At 37.4% G+C, this 19,889-nt stretch overlaps 1 protein-coding gene across 13 annotated transcripts in view; it reads right to left on the bottom strand.

Moving 5' to 3' along the window:
• VPS8 (VPS8 subunit of CORVET complex) overlaps positions 1-19,889 on the bottom strand; it is a 236,928-nt gene that overhangs the window by 150,131 nt on the left and 66,908 nt on the right. For all 13 annotated transcript variants that reach the window (XR_011503258.1, XR_011503257.1, XR_011503256.1 and 10 more), the window contains one exon: positions 432-478. Coding sequence is in view for 9 of the 13 variants with exons in the window: in XM_070509286.1 (XP_070365387.1) it covers positions 432-478 (47 nt within the window). In the remaining 4 variants the exon portion in view is untranslated. The remainder of the gene's footprint in view (positions 1-431; positions 479-19,889) is intronic.

Here is a 19,889-nt window from a genome sequence, read left to right on the forward strand (position 1 = left end):
TAGGTAAATGGACTGAAAATTGTGAAAGAATCTAATTTATGTAAATTAAGGGGGGTTATTTTGGTGAGGAAGATTGGCCTTGAGCTAACATCTGTTGCCAATCTTCCTTTTTTTTTTTCTCCCCAAAGCCCCAGCACATAGTTGTGTATCCTAGTTGTAAGTCATTCCAGTTCTTCTAGGTGGGATGATGCCACAGCATGGCCTGATGAGCAGTGAGCAGGTCCATGCCCAGGATCCAAACCAGCAAATCCCAGGCCACAGAAGTGGAGCTCACAAACCTAATCACTTGGCCATGAGACCGGCCTGTAAATTAAACTTTTTTTAAAAACCTATCCAGTCAAATCCATAGAATTCATAGCAGTAAATTATAACATAAGCAAGAGACAAGCTGGATTCAAAGTAATTGAATCTGACAGACAACATATACTCACTTTCGCTGCAGCAGAAGGCAGTAATCAACTATGACAGGCACCATATCCTGTAGAGAGACCATAAAGAAAGCATCAGCACCACATCTCTGTCCTACAGCTCACGGGTTAGACACGACACATAACAAGAGAGGTCTGCTTAAGATACTGTTAGACTGTTGAGAGAATACAACTTACCCCACGCTTTGGGTAAGCAATCTGGTACTATGTGTCAAAAGTGTTAAAAAAATTTCCAGTAATTCTATCTGGAAATTTATCATAAATACACTTAAGAAAAAAATTATAATGCATTAAGGTGTTCACTGCAGCTCTATAACAGAAGAAGCAGGAGAAGGAGAGGGAAGGGAGAAAGAAATTGGAATTAAATATACAACACAGGAAAATAGTGAAGTAAATCTGCTATTTAAATAATATATTATGTTGGTACTAAAAGTTTATAAAGAGTTTATAATAACATTATAACAAACAGATGAAAACATGTATTTATCTCACAACTTTGTAAAGAAAATCTGCAAAGAAAAAAAAAAAAAACAGAAGAAAATGCATCAAACTGTTAAAAGGACATAATTGGTCCGGCTTGTGCCTCAGGTGATTAAGGTTGTCCATATTTTGTCACATCTTCCAAACCAGCTATTTTAAGGTTGATTTAACTTCTCGGTTTCATAATATTTTGACTGCTTTAAATTCATCCTGTACAGACTCATAACAAATGAATGGCAACCCATAATTTTGGCCTTTTTCAAGACAGTTTGAGGGAGAAACAGTAGCTTATCATAACTGGAAACTGTCAAGTAACCAAGCATCAGACTTCAGTAGTACTCTCATTTTCTGGGGGCTGCAGAGAAATGATTTCCTTTAAAAAACACCCTAGAAGGCCTAGGTTCTAGGCAGAAAATATCTCATCAACAGGGAGAGAGTACTCTTCAAAGAAGATGTCAACCTAAAAAGCAAAAGTGAAAAGGAGGGAATAATTCACAACTAATTCTATGAGGCCAGCTTTACTCTAATACCAAACCCACACAAAGACATTACAAGAAAAGAAGACAACAGACCATTATTCCTCATGAACATAGAAATTCACAAAAAAAGATAATACATCGTAACCACATGGGTTTAGCCCAAGAATGCAGGGTTAGTTTAACACTCAAAAAAGTCAATCAATATAATTCATCACATTAACAAATGAAAAAAGAAAACCCATATGATCACCTCTACAGACACAGAAAAAGAATTTGACAAAAGCAAATAACATTTGCTCTAGGAAAAAGAAAAATCTTAGGAAATTAAGAATAGAGGAGAACTTCCTCAACCTGATAGAGAGCATCTTTGAAAACCTATGACTGGCATCATACTTATAAATCAAAGACTCAATGCATTCCCACTAACACTGGAACAAGAAAAGGGTGTCAACTCTCACGATTTCTTTTCAATATTACACTGGAGGCCATACTGGAGCCAGGGTAGTAAGGTAAGAAAGAGAACTAAAACATCCAGATTGGAAAACAAGAAGTAATTCTGTCTTTGATTGCCTATGCAGAAAATCTGATGAAAAATATAAAAAACTGCTAGAACTAACAAGTCAGCCTAGCAAGATTGCAGGATAGAAGATAAATATACTAAAATTAATTGTATTTCTACATCCTAGAAATGAACAAGCTGAAATTGAAGTAAAAAAATACTGTTTATGATAGCGTCAAAAAATAAAGATATTACGCAACTACCAAAAAAAAGGCACTCTCTATGAACCAACATAAAAAGATGTCCAAGATATACTAAGTGGAAAAAACACAGTACAAAAATCACAAATATAGTTTTCTATCATTTGTGTTAAATGAGGAGGAAATATGATGTGTGGGTAGGTAAAAATGTGAATATGTGCTAGCATTTTACCTACAGAAAATCTGGAAATATACTTAAAAACTTAGTAATGATGGTGAGAGGCAGGTGGGAACTAGGCAGATGGCATTAGGGTGGCAGGGAGACTTTTCACTGTATACATTTTTATATTTTTTTATTTTTGAATCACATGAATGCATAACTGATCCAAAAGTTAAATTAATTGAAGGTTTAAAAAAACAGAGGGTAATACAACTAAGTTCAGTCGATCTCAATTCTATGGAAACATAACTGGCTATAACGTATAGGCAGGATGTACACCAAACCACTGGTGAAATTCAACCATATTTATATAAAGCATCTACTATGGACCAGGCACATTGCTAGGTGTTAACAATATGTACTTAACAAAACAGACATATCTTATAGTCTAGTACAAAGCCTTTTAACAAGTAGTAACAATGAAGTATGAGAAAAGTTACCAGAGGGGAAATATGGAATGCCAGGGAAACTTATGGCAAGGAGACATAACCTAAGTCTGCCTTCCTGAGAATATGACATTTAAATGGACACCTGAAAGAGAGCATTCACCAACCAAGTCATAGGGAAGAATGCTCCAGTACGAGGCAATAATAGCCTGTGGGAAAGTCCAGATGTACGAGACAGCATAGGACCTTGAGGAACTGAGAGAGACAGTGTGACCAGAGCACAGAAAGAGGAGCCTGGCACCAGATGAGGAAGAGGCAATGTGCAGGATTCTGGACTTTATTCTAAGAGTAGTGGAAAACCACTCAAGCGGTTTTAAGCAGTGAGATTTAAGAAGTGAGATGAAAATTTAAAAAATTGTGGCAGGATTACAAGTGGTTTAGAGTCTTTTTACTTTTGTCACTCATAAAAATAAAAAATACAATTACTTAGAATACATGTGCGAACTCTATTTCTTTGCAAATCTCTCAATTATATGTCACTTGCCAACTCCCCTTCCCTCAGCACTGCTTAGTTTTCTTGGCCTAGACTCTCTCACCATCTGCAATTCCAAACTTTTGCTCACATCCTTCTCTTTCTTTATCCAAGGGACCCTGAGATGCCTTGAAAAGAGGACATACAGGAGACTTCCACTTCCAGGAAGACGGAGCAGACATATTTTTCCTTATTCTTCCCACTAGTACAACCTAAAAACCATAGATAGTATATACAACACAAACATGTGAAGATTCTGAAAGGTGGAAAGAAAGCAGACCAGCTAGATATTTCAGGAACTGAGGAACAACATGGTAGTGAGCTCCCTGGTTTCTTTTTAACCATATGTCCAAGACTTGGAGCTGAAGAAGCGGCAACCTGGAAACGTCCCCGAGCACAGACAGAAAACATCCCAACAAAGGCTTACACCCTCTAACCAAACAAATAGAAAAGGAGAAACCTAGTAAAAGAAAAAAAAGAAAAACTTTCAGAAATAACTACTACTCTCCAGCAAAATACCACAGAAAAAACTGTGGCCCCAGGGGCTGGCCCCGTGGCCGAGTGGTTAAGTTCGCGGGCTCCGCTGCAGGCGGCCCAGTGTTTCGTTGGTTCAAATCCTGGGCGTGGACATGGCACTGCTCATCAAACCACGCTGAGGCAGCGTTCCACATGCCACAACTAGAAGGACCCACAACGAAGAACATACAACTATGTACCGGGGGGCTTTGGGGAGAAAAAGGAAAAAGTAAAATCTTTAAAAAAAAAAAAAAAGAGCTCAGAAGATACAATTTAAAAACAAAAAAACTGTAGCCCCACACCCACTATGACAGTTAATTTTATGTGTCAACTTGGCTGGACGAAGATGTGCCCAGATATTTGATCAAACTTTCTGAATGAGATTAACATATGAATCAGTAGACTATGTAAAGCAGATTTCCCTTCATAATGCTGAAATATCAGTTCTCCTGGGTCTCCGGCTTGCCAAGCACAGATCTTGGGACTTCTTGGCCTCCATAATCACATGAGCTAATTCCTTATAATAAACCTACTTATATATATATATATCTTCTAGTGGTCCTGTTTCTCTGGAGAACCCTAATTGATATGCTCACCACGCCAGCAAAAGCTGCCTGGAAAACCTAGATTTCACCCTCCACAGGATGTAACAAGGTACCCTAATCTTCCCTCCCCTGACCAGGGTGGTATCAGAGAAGGCCACAGAAAGTCAGGACTTTCAACTCCAACAAGCTGGTAACAAATCCCTTCCTCCTCCCCCATGGAGAGTGCCAGTGGAGATCATGTGGAGAGCCTGAATTTCTACCTACACCCAGAGTAACGAGGTCCTACTGGAGTGGCGTCAGAGGAGGTCTACGAATCAGAACTTTCACCGATGTCTGATCCAGTGAGGCCCCTTTCACTATGTTGTCAACAACTGAGGGCACATGGGGTACAGTAATGAGGCATTCCCTACCTCTAACCAGCCAATGAGGTATCAGTGAAGGCTTAATAGGGAGCAGGAAGTCCCATCTCAGTCTAGCAGTGAGGAGGAACACTTCCCATCAGGTTTCAATGGAGACCAAGTGGGGAACTTGGACAAGCACCTCACCTGGCAGTGACAACATGGCACCCCTCCCCTTGCCCTGCCAGAGCTGTATCAGAAGAAACTAGCTAAAACAGAAAGTCTAAATAAGATCTGGAGTCTCACAACATAACACCAACAAGGTCCAGGTTTCAAAAGGAAATCAAAAGTCATATCAAGAATCAGGAAGATCTCAAAATGAATTAAAAAATGACAATCAATAGAGGCCAACACTGAGATGACAGAGATGTTAGAATAATCTGCCAAATATTTTTAAAGTAGTCATCATAAAAGTACTTCAATGAGAAATTATGAACAATCTTGAAACAAATGAAAATACAGAAAGTTTCATCCAAGAAATGAAAAACATAAAGAATAACCAAATGGAAATTTTAGAACTGAAAAATAAAATAACTGAAAATTTTAAAAACTCAAAGGATGGGCTCAACAGCAGAATAGAGGGTTCAGAGGAAAGAATCAGTGAACTAGAAGAAAGAACAACAGAAATTTCCAATCTGAAGGAGAAAAAAATTACTGATTAAAAAAAAATGAAGAGAGACTCAGGAACCTGTGGGACTATAACAAAAGGTCTAACATTTATGTCATTGGAGTCTCAAAGGAGAGAAGAAAAAGGGTGGGACTGAAAAAGTACTCAAAGATCCAATGGATGAAAATGTCCCAAATTTGGCAAAAAGACACAAACACAAAGATTTATCCAAATAGGACAAATCTAAAGAAATCCACACCAAAGACTTTTCAAACTTCTGAAAACCAAAGACAAAAAAAAAAAAATCCTGAAAGCAGCATAAGAGGCACGACCCCTTAACTATAGGGACAAACAATTTGAAAGACTGAATTTTTCATCAGAAACCATGGAGGCCAGAAGAGATGGCAAGATATTTTTTAAGTGCTGAAATAAAATAACCATCCTAAATCCAGTGAAATATCCTTCAGGAATGATGGAGAAATCAAGACATTCCCAGATGAAGAGGCTTTGCTGTCAGCAAAACTACCCCCAAAAGAATGGCTAATCAGGGGCCAGCCCGGTGGCACAGCAGTTAAGTGCACACATTCTGGTTCTCGGCGGCCCGGGGTTGGCCAGTTCGGATCCCGGGTGCGGACATGGCACTGCATGGCACACCATGCTGTGGTAGGCGTCCCACATATAAAGTAGAAGAAGATGAGCACGGATTTTAGCTCAGGGCCAGGTTTCCTCAGCAAAAAGAGGAGGACTGGCAGCAGTTAGCTCAGGGCTAATCTTCCTCAAAAAAAAAAAAAAGAATGGCTAATCAAAGTTCTTTAAATAAAAGGAGACAATAAAGGAAGGGATCTTGAAACATCAGGAAAGAAGAAAGAAGATGGTAAGCAAAAGTAAGGGTAATTATAATAGACAGTCCTTCTCCTGAGTTTTCTCACTTATGTTTTATGGTTGAAGCAAAAATCACAATACTGTGTGATGTGGTTCTAAATGAATGTAGAGGAAATATTTAAGAGAATATATTATAAACAGGAGAGGGTAAAGAGATGTGAAGAGAAAAATAACACCAGTAGACTGTGATAAGTGATGTATATATAATGTAATACTTAGGCAACCGCTAGAAAAAGCTACTATAGATAAATCAAAATGAAATTGTACAAAACTTTCAAGCAACTCGCAATAAGGAAGGAAAAAGAAAACAGAAAAACAAAAAACTGAGAGGACAAATAGAAAACAAAAATTAAAATGACAGATGTAAGCCCTAACAAATGGATAATTACTTTAAATGTAAATGGTCTAAATATATCAATTAAAAGACAGGTTGGCAAAGTGGATTTAAGAAGTCTACAAGAAATTCATTTCAAATATAACACTATAGGCGGGTTGAAAGTAAACTGATAGAAAAAAATATATAAAGCAACCATTAATCAAAAGAAAGCAGGCATGGTTGTAGTAATATGAGATAATACCGACTCTGGAGCACAGAAAATTGCTATAGACCAACAGGGACATTAAAATGATAAAAGGGTCAATTCACCAAGAAGAGATAGCAATCCTAAATGTGTATGCACCAAACAGAGGTGCAAGATATATGAAGCAAAAACTGACAGAAGGGAAAGGAGAAATAGACAAATCCACAGTTTTAGCTGAAGACTTCAACACCCTTCTCTCAATAACTGATAGAACAACTAGACAGAAAATTAGCAAGAATATAGAAGAACTCAACAATACCATCAACAATACCATCTGATATTTTTAGAATACTCAAACCAACAACAGTAGAAAGCAAATTCTTTTCAAGTGCCCATAGGACATATAGCAAGATGAACCACATCTAGAGCCATAAAACAAACCTCAGCAAATTTGAAAGAACTGAAATTATACAAAGTGTGTTCTCCAACCACAACGGAATCAAACGAGAAATCAATGACAGAAAGATAACACGAAAATCTGCAAACACTTGGAAACTAAACAACACCCTTCTAAATAAACCACGGATCAATGAGAAAGTCATGAGAGAAATTTAAAAACACATTCAACTGAATGAAAACGCAAATATAACATAGCAAGACTTTGTAGGACACAGCTAAAGTAATGCTGAGAGGGAAATTTACAACATTAAATGCATACATTAGAAAACAAAACAAGTCTCAAATCAATCTATGCTATCATTTCAAAAACCCAGAAAGAGAAGGATGAAATAAATCCGAAGCAAACATAAGGAAGGACATAATAAGGAACAGAAATCAATGAAATTGAAAATGAACAAACAAAAAACAGAGAAAGTCAATAAAACAAAGAGCTGGTTCATTGAAAAACATCAGTAAAATTGATGAACCTCTAGCAAGACTGACAAAGAATACAGAGTAAACACTATCACTGATATTAAGAATGAAGCAGAGTATATCACTTAAGACCCTGTAAACATCAAGAGAACAGTAAGGGAATACTTTGAACAACTCTACACACACAAATTCGACAACTTAGATGAAATGGACCAATTTCTCAAAAAGCACAAACTATCACAAATGCAAATCAAAACCACAATGAGATATCACCTAATACCTGTTAGAATGGCTATTATCAAAAAGATAAGAAAAAACAAGTGTTGGCAAGGATATGGAGAAAAGGGAACCCTTGTGCACTGTTGGTGGGAATGTAAACTGGTACAGCCACGATGGAGAACAGTACGGAGGGTCCTCAAATAATTAAAAATAGAACTACCATATGATCCAGCAATTCCACTTCAGGTATTTATCCAAAGAAAATGAAAACACTAAGTTGAAAAATATATGCACCTACGTGTTCACTGCCGTGTTATTTACAATAGTCAAGATAAGGAAACAACCTAAGTGTCCACTGATGGATGAATAGATAAAGAAATTATGGTATATGTAAACAATGGAATATTATTCAGCCATAAAAAAGAATGAAATCTTGCCATCGGAGACAACATGGATGGACCTCGAGGGCATTATGCTAAGTGAAATAGACACAGAAAGACAAATACCGTATGATCTCATTTATATGTGGAATCTAAAACAAAAAACAAAAAAAAACACCAAGCTTAGAGATATAGAGAGCAGAATGGTGGTTGCCAGAGGCAGGGGTTAGGGGATGTGAGAAATGGATGCAAGGGGTCAAAAAGTAAAATAAAAAGTAAAATAAAATTAAAAAGTCTAACATACCATAGTTCTATTCTCTCTACCAAGAGATATGGAGAAGTAGTCCACCGTATTCCTAATTAAAATGCTCCAACAGAAAGCATCTTGCTTCACAAGCCTCATTCGTAACACTGGATTTGACCCTAATGTGTGTTGACCGAGACAGATTATGATATTCTAACAAATAAAACTAGGAGTGCATAGGTTAGCTATTAGGATAATTACATTCTGAAAGTATTAATGACTATTTTTCATGATCATTAACGACAATTACTTTTTAATTGTTTTCACAGCATCATCACTCCTGACCTATTCTAGTAAACATCTATTAAAAACAAGAGAGAGAGAACATTAGAGGTCCTAAGCAGGGATTATGCACGTAATTTAAAAGAAAAGCAGTACTAAACTGTAAAATAAGTTTCACAAGTCTGACACAATTCAGCTTTTTCTCATGACTACACTGATTTTTCTGAAATATCAAATTTCAAAAAGGTATTTCTCTTTTTATTTTTCCTGTCTGTCTGTCTGTCTGGCAAGTCTACTCTGCTTGTCCCACAGTGCTGAGTCTTCAGGTAAGCACATTCTAAGCTGTAGGCTGTCGGGGTGGATAGAGGACGGAGGCTCTTTAGTTTGAAGGCCCTGGGGAGGCCCCTCAGTTTGCTCTAGTTTAGGGTGACCCAGACTGCCAGGACAAAATAGAGGAACTCATGGTGGGACAGTGATGTTAAATGCACTAAGGTTCCAGACTGCAAGGAATTACCATTTTGTTAATGGAACCAGAAATGACTTAGAAGGCCTCATCCACTCTGCAGTAAGAATGAATTCTTTGGCCCCAGCAATTTATCATGTGGTTTCCATTCTGCAAAAAGCTCTCATTTCCTTGTTAATCAAAACTACCATTAACTAGTATTTGCCAAAGAAAATGTAATAAGTATTAATAAATTCCCCCCGCCTATATTTTTATCTGAGACTTTTAATCCTTTAAAGTCTTATATTTCAAAGTTTACAAAGCACTTCACAGGTGATAGCTGCAATAATTCGGTTGTCCAGGAAGGGACTTTTATTTCCATTTAGAGATGAGAAAACTGAGACTCAGAAAGTTTAAGGGTCACACAGCTTGTCAGAATGCAGGCCACCTGGTACCTCATCTAGAGCTCTTTCTGCCATTTCACTTCTCTTCAACCTACATGCTTACTGTGTCTCCACGTCTAAATTTTCTTCCTTCCAAACACTGCAATTATAGTCCTCGAATCAGTATGGGAGACAGTCACGGAAGGATTTTTCTGGGTGCAAGGAACAAAAAAAAAAGGATAATAAGGGAATACTATGAACAACTCTACACACACAAATTTGACAACTTAGATGAAATAGACCAATTCCTCAAAAAATACAACTATTACAACTCACTCAATATGAAACAGATCATTTGAATACTCCTATAATTATGAAGGAAATTGAATTCATAATTTAAAACTCCCCCCCAAAATCTACATGCTTAGTTTCACTGAAGCATTCTACCAAACATTTAAAGAAGAATTACTACCAACTCTACAAAACCTCTTCCAGAAAACAGAAGAGGAAGGAACACTTCCCTATTCATTTTGTAAAGTTAGCTTTGCTCTGATACCAAAATCCAAAAATACATTACAAAAAAAGAAAGCTACAGACCAAATGCCTCGTGAATAAGACTCAAAAATTCTTAACAGAATATCAGCATATATAATTCAATATATGAAAAGAATTCTACATCATGACCAAGTGAGGTTTATTCCAGGGATGAGAGGCCAGTTCAATAATCAAAATCCATCAATGTAATACACCATACTAACAGGCTAAAGCAGAAAAATCAGTATCAATCAATGCAGAAGGAGCATTTGACAAAATTCAACACCCATTCATGAAAAAACTCTTAGAAAAACTGAAATAGAGGGGAATTCCCTCAACTGGATAAAGAATATCTGCAACAAACCTCCTACAGCTAACATTATACTTCACAGTGAAAGACTGAGTGCTTTCATTCTGATTGGGAACAAGGTAAGGATGTCTGCCCTCATCACTCTTATTCAACACAATGCTGGAAGTTCTAGCCAGTGCCATAAAGCAAGAAAAGGAGAGAAAAAGGCACACAGAGTGGGAAGGAAAAAATAAAACTGTTTCTTTTGCAGATGACATGACTGTCTACATAGAAAATCTCAAGGAATCTACATAAAACCCTTAGAACTAAGAAGTGAGTTCAGTAAGATGGCAGAATATAAGATAAACATACAATAATAAATTGTATTTCTGTATGCTATTAATGAACACGTGGACACCAAAATTAAAAATTCAATACCATTTATAATTGCAAAAGAAAAAAAAGAAAGGAAGGCAAGACAGACAGATTGACTAGGTATAAATCTAACAAACTATGTACAGGAATTGTATACTGAAAACTACAGAATGATGATTAAAAAAATCAAAGAAGACTGGAAGACTCAACATAGTAAAGATGCTAATTCTCCTCAAATTGATATATAAGTTTAATGTAATGTCTATCAAAATTCTCACAAGACTTTTTCATAGAGACAAAATTATTCTACAATTTATATGGAAAGGTAAAAAAAGTAGAATAGCTGAAATAATTTTGACAACAAAAAATAAAGTAGAAGGAATCGCCCTATTCGATTTCAAATGACTTATACAGCCACAGTAATCAAGACTATGTGGTACTGGCAGATGGACGGACACACACAGATTAATGGAATAGAAAAGAGAACCCAGAAATAGACCCAAATGATTTTTTACAAAGGTGCTAAAGCAATTCAAAGAAGAAAACTAGTCTTTTCAATAAATGGTGCGAGAGTACTTGGATGTCCATAGGCAAAAAAGAGAACTTTGATCTAAGTCTCACGCCTTGTGCAAAGTTTAGCTCAAAATGGATCACAGACTTAAGTGTAAAACACAAAACTATAAAACTTTTAGAAAAAACATAGGAGAAAATCTTTGGGGTCTTGGGCTACACAGAGAGTTCTTAGACTTGATGCCAAAAGCACAATCAATAAAAGGAAAGACTGATAAATTGGATTTGATCAAAATTAAAAACTTTTGCTCTCTAAAAGACCCTGTTAAAAGGATGAAAAAAAAGCTACAGACTGGGAGAACCACCTTTCTGATAAAGGATTAAAATGCAGAATTTAAAAAAACAAACCAAAAAACCCTCTCAAAACTCAACAGTAAAATAACAAACAATCCAATTAGAATATAGGCAAAACACATGAAGAGACATTTCACAGAAGATATACAGATGGCAAATAAGCATGTGAAAGGATGTTCAACACCATTAGTCATTAGGGAAACGCAAATGGAACCCACAATGAGATATCACTACACATCTATCAGAATAGCTAAAAGGAAAAAGAGTGACTTCACCAAATGCTGGTGAGGATGTGGACAAACCTGATCACACATACATTGCTGGTGGAAATACAAAAGGGTAAAACTATTGTAGAAAACAGTTTGGTAGTTTCTTAAAAAATTAAACATGCAACTATCATACGATCCAACAAGTGCACTCCTGGGCACTTCTTCCAGAGAAATGAAGACTTATGTTCACACAGAAACCTATACACAAATGTTTATAGCAACTTTATTATTTTTTTTTTTTAAAGATTTTATTTTTCCTTTTTCTCCCCAAAGCCCCCCAGTACATAGTGGTATATATTCTTCGCTGTGGGTCCTTCTAGTTGTGGCATGTGGGACGCTGCCTCAGCGTGGTTTGATGAGCAGTGCCATGTCCGCACCCAGGATTCGAACCAACGAAACACTGGGCCGCCTGCAGCGGAGCACGCGAACTTAACCACTCAGCCACGGGGCCAGCCCCTATAGCAACTTTATTTTTAATAGCCCCAAACTGGAAACAACCCAGATGTCCTTCAGCGGGTGAATGGTTAGTCAAACTTCAGTGCATCCATACTATGGAATGCAACTCAGCAAAAAAAAAGCAACAAGCTATTGATAGAATCAACGACCTAGATGAATCAACAGAGAATTGTGCTGAGTTTAAAAAGTCAATGCCAAAAGGTTACATACTACGTAATTCCACTTATATAACATTCTTGAAATGACAAAATTATAGATACGGAGAAAAATTAGTGGTTGCCAGGGCCTAGGAAGGGGGTAGGGGCGGGAGGGAAGTGGATGGGGCTATAAAGAGGCAAAATTCATGTGGTGATGGAAATGTCCTGTATCTTTAGTGTATTGGTCAATATCCTGGTTATGTAGTCACACCACGGTTTTGCAAGATGTTCCCAATAGGAAAAATCGAGTTCAGTGTACATGGGATTTCTTTGTATTATTTCTTACAACTGAATGTGAATCTACAATTATCCCCAAATAAAAAATTTAATTAAAAAAAAAGAGGATACACATAGTCCTCAAAGCTACCCCTAACTGTTCTTAACTAACTTAAACAGGGCTAAATCATCCAAATTAATGCTTTATCAATTTTGAACATTAAAAATCATAAACAAAATATTAGTTAAAGCCAAATCTATTTCCATATTTTAAGGCTTCTTTTCTAGAATCTGATTACGAAGAGTCAAGTCAGACTATCCAGTGGAGAATGCCCGGTGGCAATCTCCTAGGGGCCTGAAAACGAGCTGGCTGGGATCTGTAGCTCTCCATCTCCCCAGTGGCAAGGGCTAAGCACAGACTCAACTTCCCACAGGATCTGCACTCAGCTACGCAGCTGACATTCCCAGGACAAGTATACAACCACCGTGAGCAGCTGGTGCCCAGCTGGGCTATCTCCCCACTTAACCCATTTGGAAGGCTGCTTTCATGAGAGCACTATGAGAAAGAAGAATGGGAAAAGACAGGTCCTTCTCTTGAAGCGAAACCCTCAGTCCTTCCAGCTAGACTTGATCTACACACACCTCTCTTTGGGAAGTTGAGCGATCAAGGGCCTGACTGCAAACTTTCAGCCCTTCCGCCCTGAGGTTCAGCATGCGCTGTGTGCTGCTTGCTGCTATTTGCCTGAAGTCTTTCAACACAGACGTAGTGAGCAATACCTGCTTTAAGAATGTTCCTCACAGTCTCAAAAGCTTGCAGGAGTCCCCTGAAATGGGTAAATTTTTGGTCTCCAGAATTAAAAAAAAAAAAAAGTAAATATTTTTCTAATCTCTTCTTCAATGCACAGCCCTATCATCGGCCAAAGAAGACTGTTTCTCTTGTTAGATATTCATGTATATTTAAGACTAATTAAAGAAGGCAATGTGGAAATGTAAATAAAACACTAAGCTGACAAACAGAAAACCTAAATTTAAGCCTGTCAATTGTTCGAGTGACTGAATAGATCATTTTATTGCATTGTGACTATCTTACCATCTGCCAACTGAAGATATAATCTCTGGCTTTCCCTATTTCATAGGGATGATATGAAAAGAAACGAGATAGCAGATGTAGATGCCTTTGCTTTTTGGAACAACGGCATTAATTCTCATAATCTATATTCTAAAAGTCAGTCAGGCAGTGAAAACAGCATTGTTTGAAAATGATTCAAAATTTTAACAAAGCCTAGAATGTATATATACCAAAATAGATAAACATTCCTAAGCACACACATAGATAGAGAGAAAGATAGACAGATAGATAGATAGACAGACAGACGGATCGATCTCCAAAGGCTGTCTGAGCTGGGTAGCTGGTAGTCCAGTATTAGCATACACACACTGTGAGCAGCTATATAGATATCTCTCTGCATGTGTATGTGTGTACATGTGTTTTTCCTTTTTTTTTTTTTCCCAGTATGATAACAAAGTAATCTTCTAGGAAAGACCTGATTCCCCAGAACCAGCATTTTAAGCAAGCCTCAGGGACAGGGCGGTGTGCTGGACACCAACACTGTTTTCCCTTCCAAATCATCTCAGGGAAGCATGAGTTAAACAAGGAAAGCTCCTATCATCTCACTCTGCGTTCAGTTTTAGTCTCTGTCCACTCTTTGGCATGAATTCTTAAAACAAAAACATATGCCAACAGTTGCTATAAGAACAGCCTTGAATGATATGCTTCTCACGGAAATGTACATGAAGCTGGAAGGAGAGCTTGGTAATGATTAACGTAAGGCTTCATTTTTCAGATCTTTTAAAATTATATTATTTTAGCTTGATTCATATTATTAAAATGCCTCATTTATTTATACCTTTACCTTGTTTCATACACAAACATGAGTGTAGCAAGATAAAATAACCCAAATTCATGAACCTGTTTCCATAGTTAGTTGACCAGCTTCTGAATCTGAGAGCACTGCTGGCAGACAGCTCTGACACCAGAGAAGCCAGAGGGGCAGACTGTTTCAAGAAGTCGTTAACTACGCTGAATGCTATTAAGGACCAATAAGATGAGAAATAAAAGGGCCCATAATCATTCAAAGATGATTACTATGGTTATCTTAAAACGAATTCATTTGTACTTTCACCTTTTTATATATATTAGTATCTTCCTAAAACTCATATATTACTTAGTCCTCTCTATTTCAAAGTGAGCTACCTGATAACATATTGGTCTAAGATTATGAAAGAATAAACTGTGGGATGAAACACAGTACGGTATAGGGTCAAGGCTCCTGAGCCAGACAGCCTGGGTGCCTATCATGGTTCTGCTCTTTAATGGTTGTGTGATATTAGGCAAGTTACTCAAGCTCCGTGTCTGCTTAACACCTGTAAACATCTGTAAAATGGGGATAAATAACAGCTACTCCTCCAGTATAAAGATCAAATCAGATACTTGCCAGGCACATTGCACACAATATCAGCCATGATTATGGACATCTGTGTTGCAAATGCTAAGTTCTATTCTCATTTCAAACCTCCCAGAGTTAGATTTAAAACATATTTCCAAAGCAAACATGTACACAACATAAGCTCATGTGCTTTTTTTAAAGTCTCTCATCAAATATTTACCAAATAAAGGGCACTAAACCACATGCTGGGAATACAGCAGTGAAAAAAATCAGACTTGTTCCCTGCACTTATACAGGTCCCTGGACTTACACAGTCTAGCTGGGGAAGACTGACATTGAATGAGTAATTTAAGTGCATGGTATTTTACAAAGAAATGGATCTGATTTAACACGGGAGTCAGAGGAAGTGACGTTTAAGCTGACACCCGAAAATAGATAGGAGCTAGTTGAGCTAAAAAGAAATAGCAAGGAATTTTTTTGTGCAAACACTATGGCCAAAGGCTCTGAGTTAAGAGAGAACGGGGACATCAAAAAACTGAAAAGAACTCTACAGTATTGTAGGGATACCAAGAATCAGGAGGAGTTAGGTGGGGATACAGTACTCCCCACTTATCTGTGGGAGATGTGTTCCAAGACCCTCAGTGGATACTTAAAACCACAGATAGTGCTGAGCCCCGTATACATTATCTTTTTCCTATAGATACATACCTATGATAAAGCTTAATTTATAAATTAGGCACAGAAAGAGATTAACAACAATAACCAATAATATAACAGAACAATTATAACAATATATTGTAATAAAAGTTACTATAGATCTTAGCAACCTCAGCATATGACTTTTTTTTTCTTTCCTTATTAAGTCAAGAACTTTCAGCTTTTCACTTAAAGGAAGCATTTTACAGCTTTTCTTTGGCATATTCAAATTGCCAGCATCACTACTCTTGTGTTTTGGAGTCATTATTAAGTAAAATAAGGATTACTTGAACACAAGCACTGCGATACCGTGACAGTTGATCTGACAACTAAGATGGTTACTAGTGACTAACAGGCAGGTAGCGTATACAGCGTGGCTATGCTGGACAAAGGGATGATGTCCATGCTGGGTGGGATGGAGCAGGACAGCACAAGATTTCATCACGCTACTCAGAATGGTGCGCAATTTAAAACTTATTAATTGTTTATTTCTGGAATTTTCCATTTAATATTTTCAGACCACGGAGGACCACAGTTAACTGAAATGGTGGAAAGCGAAACCACAGTTAAGGAGGGACAACTGTATATCATGTACAGCCTTAGAAACTCCAGGGAATTTAGTCTTTATTCCAAGACAATCAGAAGTCCTCAAAATATTTTAAAATCAGGAGAGTCTCATGTCTAGACTTGAAAGACATTTCTCTCTGTCTGCTGTGTGGAAAATGCAATGAAATGCTGTAAGAATATGTACAGAAAGATCAATAAGGAGGCTACGGTAATATACCAAGAGAAGATGATGGTGATATGCACCAGAATAGTGGAAGAATAGATGGCATGATGTAAACAGATTAAAGAAATAGAGAAAAGTCAAGAGGCAGAATAGATAAGAACGAGTGAAAGACAAGAATCTTTCAATTCCCTTTAGGTGGATAGTGGATCCATTCAGTAAAATAGAGATCATCCAAAGAGGCTTTGTGAAGGAATGTTCATGAGTTTGAGGTACCTATGAAACATCCAAGTGGAGATTAAATGGGCATCTTACTATACGGATCTTGGAACTCGGAGAACAATCTAGGTTGAAGACACTGTTAAGATAGTCACTTGTCTATATCACCTAGGGAGAGAACATAAAGCAACAGTTCTTGAACTTTAACATGCTTAAGAGTCACCTCAGGGGCTGATCACAAATCTGGGTCACCAATCCCAGAGAGTCAGATTCAGCCGACCTGCGAAATAACTCAGGAAAAGCATTTTTAGCAAATATTCTCAAGTGTTTTTTGAAGCAAATGGTCCACAGACAACATCTAGAGAAACACTGATATAGAGTATTGTGAAGAATTCTAACATTTATTGGTTAAGTAGATGAGGAGGAAGAAGAATGAACAAAGAAAGTCACTAAGTAGTGAGAGAGATAGGGGAAAAAAAACACAACTGGAATGTATGATACCAGAGAAGCCAAAGGGACAGACTGTTTCAAGAAGTCACTAATTGCGTTGAATGCTTCTGGAGACCAACAAGATGAGGAACAAAAACGGCCCACGGAATTTATAGACACAGGATGAGAGGGAGGTGGGAAATGCAGACAACTCTTATGTTTGGCTCTGTAAAGAATGTGCAGACAAGAGGCATAAGGCTATTGTGTACGGCATGGTGCAAAGGAGGCGTTTATTTGCTGTTTGACTTTGTTTTAGGATGGGAAGACCTGGCCAGAAGAAAAAACATGGTTCAAGATGTAGAGACAGAGAACACTTTAATTCCTTTTAATCCTTCTAGTTATTATACAAATAAAGTATAGGTTCAAATCTTTTCATAGATAAATAAAAGCCACAGCCTTTCAAAAGCATCACAAGATCCCAAAGTTATTTTCTATAGTCAAAGCAGGACAAAATATTGATCTTTGGAGGAAAGCAGAAATACTAAATGGCATATATTCTGACTCCAAGGAAAAGGTGAGGCTCTTCCTTACAAGTGAAGATTAAAATTGAGGCAGCAGGCATGAGCGCCACCTGCTGGTAAGATACAAATTCTTGGTACTCTGAGTAAGAAACCAGTCTTCCCTGGATTAGAGGATACCTGTTTCTAATGAGTTTCTATACGGATCAGAATCTTAGATATTCCCACCCAGTAAAGAAAGTCTTTTAAAAACACTTCAGGCCAGTTGTCATACTCCCCTTATTTCAATACATTCAACAGTAGGAGGTGCATAAGTCCAAAAGCCATTACATCATCACTAGGTCATTTTAAACAGGAATACAGCTCCTAATGTCCACCCACTTATACCAGCCTTCCCTTTGCAGCAGTACAGTAAATCCTCATACAACAGCCCCTCATCATCTGAAGGCAGGCATGTCTCCACTTTCTCCTCAGATTAAACAACGCCAGTATTTTTTTTCAACTATTGTTTTAAAACCTCCCACCATCCCAGCTGTGGGATATAGCTTAGTCTGTCAATAGTCCATAACCTATCTCAGAGGTTTTATCTCCAACAGGTAGCCCAGTGGTACTATAACTTTCCTTTAACTGGACCTTAACGTACTAATGCTCATACTAAATTTGTAGTCAACTAAAATTCTGTTTGGCTAGATTTTCCCAACTCAATACTCATGCAATGTAATCAGCTGAATCTAATGAAGTCTTGATGTTTATCCTGGTTAAATTTCATATCATAATGCTTTTGATTGCACTCTGTCAGGATCATTTTGGACCCTGATTCTTGGTGTCATCTAAATTTGACAAGCCACTCAATAAATCTTCATCCAAATCAATTACAAAAACTTGGAATATGAAAGAGCCCCAAGATGTAATTAATACTAAGCCCCAAAGAATGCTTTTTGGGTAGCGATGTTTATCTAGCTGAAAATCGATTTACTAATCTATTTACTATTTACTAATCTATTTCAGCCATGAGGAGAATGGAAAATTTAGACAAATTCCTTAATGAAATCAAGGCATTATGCAACAGGGATTCCATGAAAATGCCATCCTCAGATTCCTTTTAATAAGGCAATTTATGAGTTTAACATGATCATTGAACATGACCATTTTTAGGTGAACTCATGGAAAATGTTCACAAACCACATTGGGGTTATCAGTGGATAGCTTCCTAAGTCCACGCTTCTTTTTAAAAAAAATACACTTTAAGAGTTAACCTATTTAATAATTTTGTGATTAAATATTTAAGATTAAACGCTTAAAATGGCAGACTTGTGGCCAACTCTGCATGACTTCCACTCATCCTGATGGGCTGAGGATTACCTTTTCCAGAAGAAAACAGCCCTCTTGAGTGAAATAAATTGTGTCTCCTGTGCTGAGGCCTCCAGGCTTAAGCGAGGGCACCTCATTCAAAAGTTGATCCAAAGTTACTCACAAATCATTAACAATGGCTCCAACTGTTCAAACAGTATCCTGGATTATGATTCCAGTGGGTCTTGAGATTTGAACAATCATAATGTAACTATATGTCACATACGCTGGGGTTCAGCTTTTTTATTAAATATATTTATCTAGACTTTTCCACTTTAAAGAACATTTCTCTGTGCTCATGAAAATGGAGTAAAATAAGAAGCATTATTCTATAGTAGAGTGTAGCAGTCCAGATGTGGACCTGAAGGCCCACCGCCTGGGTTCTAATCCCAGGTCTATCATTTACTAGCTATGTAACCTGGAACAGGTTATTTAACGTCTCTGTGCCTCAGTCTCATTTATAAATGTGAATACCCGCATCTACATATAAAGTTACAATAAGAATTAAATGAGTTAATATATGCAAAGGGTTTTTAACAGTGCCTCCCACCTAGGAAGCATTAAACAATTCAGATTCTGCTATAATTATCATTCTAGACACCTATTAACATCACCCCTTCTCACCTATCCTTACACTTTTTGCTCTGAAAATAACAGTACAGTACAATGGTTAGTTAACAGCTGGGCTCTGAAGTCAGAAGGACCTGGATATGAGTTCTGGCCCCACCACTTACTAGCAATATTACCTTGGGGAGTCACTTAACCTCCCTCAGCCTAAATTTCTTCA

Source organism: Equus asinus, chromosome 5 (genome assembly GCF_041296235.1).
Source record: "Equus asinus isolate D_3611 breed Donkey chromosome 5, EquAss-T2T_v2, whole genome shotgun sequence".
Lineage (NCBI taxonomy): Eukaryota > Metazoa > Chordata > Mammalia > Perissodactyla > Equidae > Equus > Equus asinus.